The sequence below is a fragment of the Tupaia chinensis genome, unplaced genomic scaffold (assembly GCF_000334495.1).
Source record: "Tupaia chinensis unplaced genomic scaffold, TupChi_1.0 Scaffold000141_1, whole genome shotgun sequence".
NCBI classification, from domain to species: domain Eukaryota; kingdom Metazoa; phylum Chordata; class Mammalia; order Scandentia; family Tupaiidae; genus Tupaia; species Tupaia belangeri.
This window is the reverse complement of record NW_006159611.1, coordinates 1,482,778-1,497,601: the sequence shown is the minus strand read 5'-3', so window position 1 is coordinate 1,497,601 and position 14,824 is coordinate 1,482,778. Positions and strand designations below refer to the sequence as shown.

General features: G+C 49.7%; 1 protein-coding gene across 4 annotated transcripts in view; it reads right to left on the bottom strand.

The window, feature by feature from the left end:
• The window catches only part of CDKAL1 (CDKAL1 threonylcarbamoyladenosine tRNA methylthiotransferase), a 492,813-nt gene that overhangs the window by 14,004 nt on the left and 463,985 nt on the right, over positions 1–14,824 (bottom strand). For all 4 annotated transcript variants that reach the window (XM_006145110.2, XM_027770551.1, XM_027770552.1 and 1 more), the window contains 2 exons: positions 3,196–3,279; positions 190–354 (listed from right to left, as the gene is read on the bottom strand). In XM_006145110.2, the coding sequence (XP_006145172.1) occupies positions 190–354; positions 3,196–3,279 (249 nt within the window). The remainder of the gene's footprint in view (positions 1–189; positions 355–3,195; positions 3,280–14,824) is intronic.

Genomic DNA, 14,824 nt, shown 5'->3' with positions numbered 1-14,824 from the left:
AGCAGGAATCCCACACAGCACAGTCCCTTCCCAGGCAGAGCAGCACAGCCATAGGCATCAGCAAAGCCATCTTCCTAATTCAGATCTCGATCTGCCAGGAAGGAGGAAGGCGTCATGCACATACAAAGGGACGATGAATGAGCAGAGCAGGCCACGGCTGCGCCTGGAGGGGAGGCGGCTCCCGCTTACCTTGGTTACGCCCGAGACCTCGCCCTTCGCTAGCGGCGGGCTGATGGACGGCACGTAGACTCTGGCGTCCGCGACCGGCTGCCCTTTCATGAAATGCTTTCCTGATTCATAAATGTCCACTTCAACCATTTTCCCCATGAACGAGGCGTTCTTTGGCACTAACACCTTTAAAAAAAATTCAGAACCCTTAGTTTTTAAAATATAAACATTCGCTGCCGGCTCGGCTGTGGGTTTACAGGATTGTGACCAGGAGCACATGGATGGTCCCTGGGGCCCAGCACCGAGCTTCCTCCGGGGACACCTGATGTTAGCATGGTACGTGCGTCACTATCAATGAGCCGAAACTGATCTATCAGCGTTAGCCGAGGTCCACACTTTATTCTGATTTCGACCCTGTCCCCATTCTGGGATCCTGTCCAACCTGGACTCTATCTTCCAGCTGCGGGAGGTCAGGATCCTGCGGGAAGAAAGGCCTTTCTGGAAGGGGCTACCGGCTGTGGACGGCGCTCTTCAGCACAGGGTGCCGCTGCCTGGAGGCCTGTGGGAAGCAGACGGACAGGTCCCTGACACCTGCAAGCCACTTCCGGACAGGCCTTTGCTATTCTACGCTACTCCCGGCTTTCCACGCAATGAAGAAAACTGAGACAGACTGACCATAGCCCAGGGAACTGTGGGAGAGCAGTCTGGGCAGACACGTCGAACAGCGGCCTGTGTGCACGCATGTCAGTGTGCGTCCACATGCATGTGTGTTTCAGGGACCGGGAAGCGCATTTGAAAGAACCTTGTCAGTAACCCGAGCGCTGACATTTGAAGCTAAGTGACTCTCCTAACTAAGGGCCACCGTTTGTCACTCCTGCTCCGTTGAAAAAGCACTTCTGTTAGTCTGGGAGCCTGCCTCCATTAGACCAGCTGCTCTGGGGTACTCCAGCTGGCTCACGGGAACCTGGCATGCGGTCTCCTTCCACCAGCGATATCTGGGAGAAGCACATGTTTCCCTCCGCCGGGACTTGCAGGTCCTCGAAATGTATCCCGTCTCCCCCACGATTCTACCGAGAGTGAAGGCTCCTTGCCAATCTTTTCAAGTTGAGATCCAAGACCAACAGATGGACTTGAACCCAGCAATACTCTGACACCTAGATACGATCTTCACCTCTGCAGATCATCTTATTTAGGAAAATAATCCCAATGAAATCTTTGATACGCTCAGTTGTAAAGACAGGAGCCCGGACGGCCTATGGCCAATTACTCTAGAAGGCAAGACTGGACCGAGGTGCAGGATGACCGAGTACTTGGGCACCAGCAGTTGGCGTAAACAGCTATGTCGCTGGATTCCCATGTAGTCGACCGTGGTTCAAGTCCCAGACCTGATGGCTTAAATTCACAGTGGGCACCTGTGTATGCATGCCCAAGGTCCCGAGAGGAGAATGGAGGAGAACAGATTGCATGGAGGTGTAGCCATCCCCCGTGAGGGGTGATTTCTCACTTTCTGTCTCTCTGGTGAGCGCATGCACCCTATAGCAAAAACCTCTCAAAAAAAAAGGTGACTGAGTAGCACGCTTCACCAACACCCAGGACAAGGTCACGTCGGTGGTGCATAACCATGGCTCGCAAATGAGCCGAGCGCTTTAGTATCAGGGTGTGCGAGCCCGTTCACAGTGCTTTCTATGAGATCAGAACATCTCTGGAGCCAGCTACCCTTGGGAGAGCTGGTGCTGTTCTGGGGAAAATAACCCTCCTTGATCTGCTGCCTTGCTCTGAAAGAAGGGCTCAGTGCCTTTCCTCCTCCGGGTTTAATCGTTGGAAAGAGCCCGAGTGCTTTAAATTGGAGGAAACAGCTAATGAGGCATGCCACTGCCTTTAAAATGGAGGGAGAAAAGTTCCCCGCTGAGGCAAAAACCCAGATGGCAGGAGAAAGGAGCAGGAAGAGGCAACCAGAACACAACCGAGCTCCTCTCCTGGGCTGGCAGAAGGGTGACCTGGGCAGAGGCGGCTCTCTGGGGCGTATTAATGAGACAGGACAGGGGCGGGCTGGGCTCAAACCCGGGTGTGGACCTGCAGCAGCTGCAGCCTGGGTGTGCTGAGCATGCACAGGTGGGAGCCGACTCCACCTCCGGTGCTGGGCTGAGGTCCCCTCGGCCCCCGCTTTCCTGCGGCCGCCCCTTACTTAGCTCGGATGGCCACGGTGGCCTTAAGCTGGTCTTCCCCAGCTCTAAGTCTGGCCATGACTCACAGGAAAACCACTACTCTGCTGATGGGGAAGGAAGGAAAAGCAGGGAAAGCCAGCCAGTTTTAGGAAAAGTTAATTATACAGGATGACCCGCTAAGTCCCTGCCCCTCCTAAGTGCCCACCTGGGAGGGCCTTTCCCATCTCCCCCTTGGCCCTGCCCTAGTCCATGCCCCTGAGGGGGGCACTCCCGACTCTGCAACCCCTTTGGAAATTGGGATCGGAATGCTGACCCAGAGGGCGGCCTGCCTGGCAGCGGGGCAGGCTCTGACACAGGGTGGCCTCCACGCTGTCCCCACTGCGGGATGGTCCAACCCTCAGAACAGACACTTTCCCTCTGCTCCAGCATTTCCATCAAGGTAGAAGCTAGGGAAACAAAACTAATCAAAATGGGAAAAAATGAACCAACCAAACTAAAAAAACTGTCTGAGGGATGTGACAGTGAGAGGAAGTACCTGCCCTCAGGCTGGCATGGCCCTTTGGGGACCTTCCTGCATCTGAGCAGAACGCCCTACCTGGCCAGGCTGCAGGTCTCAGGAAGTAGTAACACTTGGACTATCAACAGCCCAGGAGGCTGCTCAGGTCCAATGTGAGCGCCCAACGGGACACAGGGCACACAGGTCTCCTTTCTGTCACCCGCACAGGCTGGGAATCCAAGCTGCAGGTGGCCAGGCATGCTCCTTTGTTACACGGTAGTCCACCCACCCCATAAAACCCCGTCTGCCTAAACTTTCAGACCCTTTCTTGTTTGGGAGATAAGCGAACACTGGCGTGCCTCTTACCTGCTCATAGAAGCGATTGTGGGCCACGTAAAACTTGGAATCGAAAGATTCTTCCGTTACCAACACTTGCTGTCTTTCACCAATCTGGGAAGAGAAAGAGGGGCAAGATTTAAATGGGAGAGAGAAGGGGGGACCCGGAGAAACCAAAATCAATGTTGGCCCACGCGGTTCTGTGTCCCATAGTGGACTCTGAGGTTTAAGAGCGTCTCGATTGCTAGTTATTTTACAGATGCCACCTCCAACTGTGGATCAAATTTCCCGAAAGACACGAACTACAGGTGAGACCAAATTAGTGCGGCATGGAAACTGACTTTCTGCATGACTCTGAAACAGAACTTGATCTATTTCCTCCTTCCACATAAGTAAGATAATTAAAGCACAAAGACACAAAAATCTTCTAAATATCACTTCGCGTCTCAAAACAAAGTTGCACAGCAAGCCAGAACAAGCTGCTTCTCATCCAAATTCATAAAAATATTTTGGCAATACGAAAGAATAGTAGTAAACATTAATTTGAGTTATGAGGAATGTTACAGTAAAGAAAAATGTGTCCAAACGCTTGTCATTAGGGCCTGCCTCTGTCTCACCATTCACAGAGCGCGTGCGGTTCTCAAACGACCAGCTCACACGCTGTTCACTCTCTGCGCAGACTTTCCTCTGTCACAGCTCCATGTTTGTTTGTTTATTTATTAATTTTAAAGAGAAGCACAGCAGAAGAAATGTGTAATGGTTCCTTTCTACAAGATCAATCCCCCACTTAACGATCTCAGCACACTGTTGTGAATAACCAAGACGTGAAGCCAGTCTAAACAATGCTTAAAGAGATGTGACTACTCTAAAGAGTCCACCACTGCCCAGCTTGTCCCACTGGGAAATGCAACATTTAAAGTATCAATTGCTTTCCTACAAGCTTGTCAGAATGTCTGATGTAGCAAACTGCTAGAATGTGTGATTGTGCCCAGAACTGGTTTTTTTTTTTTTTTCCTTTTCTTTTTTTTTGCCGGTTCTAGTTGATAAATACAACCCCCCAAATTAAAGCCTGTTGGCAAGATGTTTTTTTAAGAAAGAAATTCCTTTTCTGATTTGTAAGGGCTTGTCACCATGTCCAGGCGGCTACCATTTAGGAAAGATAAACACAGCTGCACTAAAAAGACCACCTAACAATTAAAGAAACCCAGCTCCCTCTCCGCAGTGCCGATACCAAGTACGCCATAATTAACTCCCGGGTTGACTGCAGCGACACGCAGCCCTCTTAGCCAAAGGTCGGAAGGTCTCTGAGATACTTGTCTAGACTTAGCTCACTCCCTGAACACCAAAGGAAGTTCCTGGAACGTTAACCTTTTCGTAAAATCAAGAGGCAAGGAAGAAAGTTCTGCCAACTTCTACCTGGAGATTCAACGGTTTTATTTATCGAGAAAAAGGCTGGGTTGAGGGAAGCCGGTGGTGTGGTAATTAAGGTGCTGCATCCCACATGGCCAACTTTGCAGTTCCAGTCCTGGACCCGGCAGCTTGCAAGACACACCAGATGCGTGTGCATGTGTGCCCAAAGTCCTGAGAGGAGAAGGGACTGCAGTGTGGCCAAGGCCCCCTGAAGAGTAATTTATCCTTCTCTGGTGAGTGCACAAGCCCTACAGAGGGGGAAAAAAAAGACGGTGAGCTCTGAACACTGGGAAGTACGCTCTGCTGGAAGAAAACGCGGCGTGTTTGCACACAGCTCACAGTGTGAGTTGCTGGGAACTTAGGATAAGGGTCTGCCAATGGTTCTTAAGGAAATCTGCAATTACACTTCGCCTAACATGAAGTTTTCTGGAAATCAATCTCACAACAATGTGAGACTGCAGAGCCAACGAGAATGTGTGCTGCTTCGTTCCTCTCACCGCTGGAGGTAACGTGGGCAGTCGTAGTCACCATTTTGGGGCGGTTCTGTTTCACCTGGACGTAACAATGAAGACAGAGGAACAGCAATACATACACAAAGTCTGAAAGACTCGCTAGGTTTATACAAGAGGGTCTTCAAAATATTCATAGAGAATGCATGTTACGAACAGACCGTGCACGGATTTCCATTTTTCTTGCATCCATTTTTCCGATAACTTTTTTTAGTCTACACAAAACAGAGGGCTATGCTGCTTTTTTCTTTTTTAATTGCCACAGAGAGCATGTGCTAGCCAAAAGGAGACAGAGATAGGGAGACAGAGATAGGGAGACAGAGATAGGGAGAAGGTACCCCTTAATAGAGTGTGGTGGCATTGCAATCCCTTCTCTATTTTTCCACCCTGTTGGGATTTGGGGTTCACAGGCACTTGTGCCTGATATATTTTTTCAAATTGCCAGGGCTGGGACTCAAACCATGGTTGGCTATGTGGGATCCAGCTCCCTTAGCCACTAGGCCAGGGGGCTAGCTTTTGATCAACCATCAGAGAACTATTTGTAGGTGAGTATTTAACTCTTTGCCAAAGGGATTCAGGAGACCTCCGAGCCCTAAAATTTCAGAGAGGACACTGACCAGAAATGAGTTTAAAAGGTGAGGGCTTTGCTCTGAAGCTGCTGCAATCCAGCCCTACCCCCTGAAACAACAACACCCCCCAGAGAAATAGATATTTAAGAAACAAATAATGAAATAATGAAAGCTCTTAGTGGGCGTGGCTGTGTGCTCCCACAGTCCCAGCTACCTCAGAGGCGGAGACGGAAGGATTGTAAGTTAAAGCCTGCCTGGGCTACATGGCCAGATCCCGTTTCTAGGGAGGGAAAAGAAGAAGTAAAGAGAAATTCTCAATATTTATTTTATGGATAAAGCCATGCTGAGGTTGAGGAAAGGGGAATTCAGATGGGCCTGGGAGAGGCAACTTTGCCTCAGTGATGTGGAGGAGCTTAGGGGCAAGCGAAGGGGGACAGGCCACAAGTCTCTTCATAGAACGGGCCACCGTGGCCTCTGCTTTCCAGCTGCTGTCTCCCTGCCCCACAGCGTAACCCATGTCTGGTTAAAGAACACGAGTGACAAGACTCGGGGTGAGCAACCCGATTTGCATATCCCAAGACAGGCTCTGCTGGCAGAGAAAGGGAGTCTCCAAGCCAGACAGAAAGCTGCACTGGAGAGGGGCAGGGCCGCGGACGTGCTTCGGCCGCTAGGACGCCACCACCCCGCTAGTCTGCTAATGGCAGAGCTGACCCTCTGGGAGGCGGGTCTGATGGCTGTCACGCTGCATCCGCACTCCGCCAGCTCTGCCGAGACACAGACGTCGCAATCCAGCCCTACCCCCTGAAACAACAACACCCCCCAGAGAAATAGATATTTAAGAAACAAATAATGAAATAATGAAAGCTCTTAGTGGGCGTGGCTGTGTGCTCCCACAGTCCCAGCTACCTCAGAGGCGGAGACGGAAGGATTGTAAGTTAAAGCCTGCCTGGGCTACATGGCCAGATCCCGTTTCTAGGGAGGGAAAAGAAGAAGTAAAGAGAAATTCTCAATATTTATTTTATGGATAAAGCCATGCTGAGGTTGAGGAAAGGGGAATTCAGATGGGCCTGGGAGAGGCAACTTTGCCTCAGTGATGTGGAGGAGCTTAGGGGCAAGCGAAGGGGGACAGGCCACAAGTCTCTTCATAGAACGGGCCACCGTGGCCTCTGCTTTCCAGCTGCTGTCTCCCTGCCCCACAGCGTAACCCATGTCTGGTTAAAGAACACGAGTGACAAGACTCGGGGTGAGCAACCCGATTTGCATATCCCAAGACAGGCTCTGCTGGCAGAGAAAGGGAGTCTCCAAGCCAGACAGAAAGCTGCACTGGAGAGGGGCAGGGCCGCGGACGTGCTTCGGCCGCTAGGACGCCACCACCCCGCTAGTCTGCTAATGGCAGAGCTGACCCTCTGGGAGGCGGGTCTGATGGCTGTCACGCTGCATCCGCACTCCGCCAGCTCTGCCGAGACACAGACGTCTGTGGCATCTTGTCCCCGCCACTGGCCAACAACAAAAGCAGAAAGTACGTCACTTCGGAAAACGGACACACAGAGCTGGTGCCACAGCCTGGTGGCCACAGGGAGCTGGGTGCCACAGGGCCAGCTGCCGTTCATATCCCAACCTTGATGGCTCAGACACTCCGGCCGCAACCTAACAGGAGGGAGAAGTGGGAGAGACTCCACAGGGACTGTCGTCCTCGCCCTGTCCCTGTCAGCACATGGAAGGAAGGGAGATGCGATCCCCCAAGTACAGAAGAGGCAGGAAAGCATGCCTTTCACTCAACCTGTGTCTGGCGCACAATACGGGTGCTTGGCAATGAAGACGCGACTGGAGACGCCCAGACCAAGAACGCTGTCCAGGGTGACGTCAAGAGAGCGTGACATTCGAGGGCAGAATGGAAGGTGACAGTGATGTGGACGGAGACAGAGTAGCCCTGAGCAGGAACGCCCGGTTCTCGCAGACCCAAGGGGCATCTAAAGAAGGCCATTCGCCACCACCCCCCGCCATGAATTTGCAGTGTGCAGCAGGGGAGGGGACACGGAGCCGGGCTAGATTCTTCTCAGGTGAAAGACACTTCCGTATGTTTCGGGCTTTCACATTCCTCCTTAAACGTGGTGGAGGTGGAGAGGAGACAGGTGAATTCTTCTAGTTGAAGGACCTCAGTTCCAAAGGTCTAAGTCACTGCTCATGGTAGGCCTGTCATTAGAGACTGCGGTGCCCACCGGCTGCATGGGAATTTCGGAGAGGAAGAACTTTACCGCTCTAAGCCCAGGCTGTCCCTTTCTACATAACTGTGTGCTTAGAGTCCTCTGCAAATTACACGACTACCTTGGTACCCTTAAACCAATACCTTGATCTTTAATATCCACCAAGAAAAATTTACAAAACCTTTCGAAGGCTCTCACGTGACCTGACGTGTCATTAGGGAAACCTAGCAAAACCTCTACAAAGGTTTGAGTAATCCTAAGAAAGGTGCCTCTTTCCTTGTGATCGGTTTCACAGGGTTATACTTGATGGCTGATTAAATAAGGTACTGGCTTCATTTCTGGAAGTTCCGAGCTCGGGCTGCCCTTTCCTGCTTCAGCATTTCCATGGAAACTCGGTATCTGTTTCCAGAACCTGGACCTGCGGGATGTGGGTGAGGAAAGTTACTGGAGCAAGGAGTCTTCTTACCGTCCGGCTCGCTCGTCTGCCTAACTGCGCTCCTGAAGCTGAGTGGCTGTCTGGCAGCTACGTCGGCAAGATGGTATACTTTGGCATTTCTTTAGCAAAGGTCAGTGGACAGAGCGCTGTTTCTTAGGATGTAGAGAAGTGGCTTAGTCCATTTTAACCTCCTATAAAAGACATCTTGGGGGCGGGATGGTGGCACGATGGTAACACCACTGGACTCGCAAGGAGTGGGTGCAAAGCCAGGGCCTCTCTGAGCATGCTGGGTGTGCGTGCCTGCTGGTGACAGGGCAGCCCGGGCCTGGGGGTGGGTCATGGTATGAAGACCCTGTTGAGAGGCTGTCTCTGGCCTCTCTCTCTTGCTCGTGGGAGAACTACATGAACTTTAAATAAATAAAATTTAAAATAAAATTTAAAAAACACTTTATGAAAAATGGATGACAAACATAATCTTGAAAAACCATCCCTCCCTTTCACAAACTGGGTCGCTGAAGTGAGGGGGGTGCAGGTAGTGTCCCCACAAGACCTAAATTACCGTGATCTCTTGGGGTGCTTGGGAAACCCGGCCCTTGGCTGTGCAAGGATGATATGCACACTGTCTGAGGCCTTGCTGAGACAGCAAGGCAGAAAACAAAGGCAGTATTTCCCTAGACAGACAAAGAAGGCGAGGACCTGGCAGGGCCTCGTCATCTCTGAGTTCAGGGAGAGGGCTGGGGCCAGCTGCAGGAGGTGGGCGGCTGAATGGCAGCAGCAGAGAGAAGAAAGGGGAGTCTCCCAGTCGCCCCACACCCAGTGCTTCCTATTTCACTCCTGGCTGCAGGAAACTTAGACATCACGGGTCTAATTCTGCGGTGTGTGGCCTTTCCTCAAGCAGAGCAACGTCTGTGGCAGACGGAAAGCAATGTTCCTTCAGTTCCATTTCTGGGGGGACTTCTCAGTACGTTACATCATCAGCTAGCTATGTCATCTGTGTCACTTGTAAGCTTAAAATTTCCCAAGTGCCTCAAGTTGGGAGAAACATCAGTTCTAGCCATATGGCCTGAGAAAACACATCAAACACACGCTTGCATTTAAAAAGCAGTGGTTTCCAGCAGAATTCGGTTGCTGAATGAATGCTCATTCAAGTATATGCAACTTCCCCATTTATCCTGCAACGAACAATATTCTACTAGCCTACGTAAGGATTTAAATGGAGAACCTGAAACGAATTGTTTGAAGAAAGGCAGACATGATCCAAATTAACAAAGATACTAGGGTATTTGCGCTAATGCCTTTAGCTCAGAAACATTACTTATGTAAGGATTCTTTGGACTACGAGAGCAAAAGGCTTCTCTACCTGCGCTCCTGAAGCTGAGTGGCTGTCTGGCAGCTACGTCGGCAAGATGGTATACTTTGGCATTTCTTTAGCAAAGGTCAGTGGACAGAGCGCTGTTTCTTAGGATGTAGAGAAGTGGCTTAGTCCATTTTAACCTCCTATAAAAGACATCTTGGGGGCGGGATGGTGGCACGATGGTAACACCACTGGACTCGCAAGGAGTGGGTGCAAAGCCAGGGCCTCTCTGAGCATGCTGGGTGTGCGTGCCTGCTGGTGACAGGGCAGCCCGGGCCTGGGGGTGGGTCATGGTATGAAGACCCTGTTGAGAGGCTGTCTCTGGCCTCTCTCTCTTGCTCGTGGGAGAACTACATGAACTTTAAATAAATAAAATTTAAAATAAAATTTAAAAAACACTTTATGAAAAATGGATGACAAACATAATCTTGAAAAACCATCCCTCCCTTTCACAAACTGGGTCGCTGAAGTGAGGGGGGTGCAGGTAGTGTCCCCACAAGACCTAAATTACCGTGATCTCTTGGGGTGCTTGGGAAACCCGGCCCTTGGCTGTGCAAGGATGATATGCACACTGTCTGAGGCCTTGCTGAGACAGCAAGGCAGAAAACAAAGGCAGTATTTCCCTAGACAGACAAAGAAGGCGAGGACCTGGCAGGGCCTCGTCATCTCTGAGTTCAGGGAGAGGGCTGGGGCCAGCTGCAGGAGGTGGGCGGCTGAATGGCAGCAGCAGAGAGAAGAAAGGGGAGTCTCCCAGTCGCCCCACACCCAGTGCTTCCTATTTCACTCCTGGCTGCAGGAAACTTAGACATCACGGGTCTAATTCTGCGGTGTGTGGCCTTTCCTCAAGCAGAGCAACGTCTGTGGCAGACGGAAAGCAATGTTCCTTCAGTTCCATTTCTGGGGGGACTTCTCAGTACGTTACATCATCAGCTAGCTATGTCATCTGTGTCACTTGTAAGCTTAAAATTTCCCAAGTGCCTCAAGTTGGGAGAAACATCAGTTCTAGCCATATGGCCTGAGAAAACACATCAAACACACGCTTGCATTTAAAAAGCAGTGGTTTCCAGCAGAATTCGGTTGCTGAATGAATGCTCATTCAAGTATATGCAACTTCCCCATTTATCCTGCAACGAACAATATTCTACTAGCCTACGTAAGGATTTAAATGGAGAACCTGAAACGAATTGTTTGAAGAAAGGCAGACATGATCCAAATTAACAAAGATACTAGGGTATTTGCGCTAATGCCTTTAGCTCAGAAACATTACTTATGTAAGGATTCTTTGGACTACGAGAGCAAAAGGCTTCTCTTAAACACTTATCTAGCTTTAAATATAAACTGTACGTAACGTTCGCTTTTCTCTTGATTTTTTTTTTTTTGGTTCTTCTCATTTTGCTTTATTTAAACAGAAAATCTGAGATGTGGCTTTGGAAAACAATGTCAATCCAATTTCTATTCGGAAGTGTTGAGTTAGAAAGATTTCAGTATTTCAGTATAATTGTTTAGGGTATCAGAAGAATTGAAGGAGAGAGACATACTTGAGGCCTGTGTGAGGCAAACATGTGCTTATTGAATACTGCTGTACAGTTTTAAAAAACATTTTTTTTCCTTCTTCTGAAGAATATCAACAATTACTTTTCTGTCCATTCATTGCCTTAGGGAAAAAATGGAGATTAAAACACACATATCCAACACTCTTATATAATGGTCCTAATAAACTCAAATTTCATCTGTTTGTCCTACAAAATATTCTGACATGCTACTCCTACAGCTAAGCTTTCTTTCCTTTTTAAATTGTAGATAATAAAATACAATTTTTCTACCTGACTGGTTTCTGAATGCATGACTCTGGGAAATGTCAAATGTCTTTCTTTAGCTCCAGTCAAATTAGTTCCCCCCCCCTTCCCTAAGCTGCCTGGAACATGTTAAACACGAGGCTGTGACCTTAAACTCTGAAATAATATTTCTAGTGTGTGTGTGGAAGCCTGCCCTCACACACACCTTTAGACTAATTACTGCAGTGTAAAGCTGCTGGTGAACCGCTGTAATTACTCTTGGAGAAAACTATGGTCTTGTTCTTCCCTGGCTAATGAAAATGATAACCTTTCCATTTTGATTCATCACTCAGAACAGGCAGAGCAGGTGGGGCTGGGTCTCCAGGGCGCTCAGAAATTTCCTGGCTGTTTATGCACAGCTCGGCGTGCCCGCCCTGCAGAAGCTGGGATTACAGAACAGGTACACTTACGCTACACACCGTCGGCAGTAACAATAGCAGTGACAGCGCGACTCTGTATCCTGACTCCGCAGCGCCATCTACTATACAACGACACAGGGCCGTGACACAGCAATGGGTGTCAAAAACGATGATGCAGAGAAAACAGTAATGGGCCTTAGTCCATTGTGCCTGGCCATCGCTTTCTGGTTCACATAAGGATTCTTGATGTGAGATGGTTTATTCTCCAAGGGGCTGGGCCGGTATCTGACTCAAACAATGGTGGAAAAGTTATCCTATTTGATTTTTAAAAATCATTCTTTTGGGGACCAGCAGTTAGCATAATGTCTATGTCACTGGACTCCCATGTAGCCAACCGTGGTTCAAGTCCCAGACCTGGTGGCTTAAAGACATGCTGGGTATGTGTGCATGCGTGCCCAAGATCCCGAGAGGAGAATGGAGGAGAAGGGACTGTGTCGTGGCCATCCCCTGGCCCCCCAGGGGGAGTAGTGATTTCTCGCTTTCTGTCTCTCTGTCTCTCTCTGTCTTTCTGGTGAGTGCACATGCCCTATAGCAAAAACCTCTAAAAAAAAATCATTATTCTTGGTGTGAAAACAATTCTTAGCTTCACTTAGGATTAGGATGCATTCAAAAGGGGAAGAATATTTCTTTGGGGCAGAATATATTTTTACGTATTTAAAGGGGGAGGCTTAAAAAGTTCATGGAAAATGCATATTAAACAAGCATGAATTGCAAAAAGTTTTGTATCCAAATAAACTTGTACTTTTATTCTATTTTTATTCCACTTTCCATGAGCTTTTTGAAGTTTCTTCAGAGACGCTTACTTAGGACCTGCAGTGTTTTTGCCACTCTATACTGCCCTCCTCACATCTCAAAAACAGCCTCAACACAAAGAACTGCAAAGCAACTTGGCCTCTGGAGAACCGCCCCCTCCACAGCAATGATGCAAACTTAGGACCCTTCCACTGAGTCAAATCACATGAGGTTTCCTCTAAAAACAACGCCCTGTGTTTAACTCTCCAGTTGCTGGCTGGTTTTGTAGCCCTGTGCCCACTCCAGAAGAAGAAGACACCTCAAGGTAACTATTCCCAGTTGGAAGTAAAGTCCAGTGACTTAACCACTATGCCACCTCCAGACCCCAAGTCCCATGCTTAATAACAAAGCCGTCTGCATCTGCTGACAGATAATTATAAGGGCAAATACTTGAATGGCAAAGCCCAGACTGACCTTGTTCCTCAACCAGCCGTACTGTCGCCACCTCTGTGCTCTTGGTATTCTAGAGAACTCAGGTATCACCTCCAATGCTTTCTTTTTTACATTGTGGTAGTAACATACGATCTACTATTTTATTTTTTTAATTATTTAATTTTATTTATTCATTCATTCATGTAAATTTGCCCAAAGAAACACACACACACACACACACAGAGGGAAAGTGAAAAAGCAAGCCACCAGGTCTGGGACTTGAACCATGGTTGTCCATGTGGAAGTGTCCAGTGCCTTAGCCACCACTCCACCTTCTGGCCCCAAGATCTACCATATTAACAAACCCAAATGAGCCGACCTTGTTTGTCACAAACCTGGCACAAGTGTGTCAGGTGTGTTTCCCTGCCCCGGTGAGCTCCATGGTGCCACATGTCAAATGGCCTCAGGTCCCACAGCCAGGTATCGCTGTAATATCCACCCGCAGCCCTCCTGGCGAGGTTCCAGGGTGGGGCCACGTCTGGCCCAGGCTCAGAAATGGCCTTCCTGGTGCTCAGCACCCAACGCCATGGCCTTCAAAGCAACGGGCTGTGACAAACACGTTTTCCTGGCTGCTTTTGCAGATGCTCCTAAACAACCTGACTGCTTTCGCAGACCAGCGTAAATGGCTGCCTCAACCCCTCAGATAACGCGCTACCACCACGAGCCACGGCAGGCGGTAACCGAACTGGTTGTGAAGCTGAGAATGTGTGGCACGGCAGGGCCTGACAGCTCTGCTGGCCTTGCTCTGCTTCCCACGTGTGCACTGAGCGGCTGCTGGAGCTCGCACTTCACCACTCGCCTCGCGGAGACCCGGAGGCACTGAGACCTTGCGGAGAGAAGCGGCCGGCCTGCTCTGCAGCTGCTGCGCGAGGGACACCAGGCTCTGAACCTGTGTGCTCTGCGGACTCGGGCTGACGGCTGCGTCATGGCTCCATCCCGGTTCCATCCTGGCGACGGCTCGGGACAGCTCCCTGGTGGAGCAGAGCTCCCTGGTGGAGCAGGTGCAGGCACTGGCCTGGAGTAGCCCCGCCTCCCTGTCCTGCACCCCGCTATGCTTGCTGGTGTACCAGGACATCTGATGTGAATAAAGCCGTGGCACTGCAGGAACACACACCTCGAGCCGTGGACTAATCCCCGGCACTCTGGACAGACCAACACGGGATATACGTGTATAGCGCTTTCTTATTCAAGCCCCAATCCTGAAACCGGAAGGTGATCTCCGGTCACTGCCACCCTTTTGGTCGTCTCCCACGGTCTCAGAAAGTGCTGGGCAAGTCTGGGCCAGCCTTCCTTAATGAGCTTCTCATAAAGACACGAAGCGTGTTGTACATTCTAAATACCTACCATTGCGTTGGTTAACTGTATGGCGAGAGAGCTAGGAGGAAAAGGGAACCTACAAAATCCTTGGAGAAAATATGCATTACGCATATATTTTAATAAGGCATTCTTAACATTATGCTACATTGCTGTAAGTGAGAAGTTTTAAAGACTGATTTTTTTTTTTTTGAGAGGTTTTTGCTATAGGGTGCGTGCGCTCGCCAGACAGACAAGAGAGACAGAGAGACAGAAAGCAAGAAATCACCCCCCCGGGGGGGATGGCCACGCCACAATCCCTTCTCCTCCATTCTCCTCTCAGGATCTTGGGCAAGCACACACACACACCCGGCGTGAGTTTTAAGCCACCAGGTCCGGGACGCGA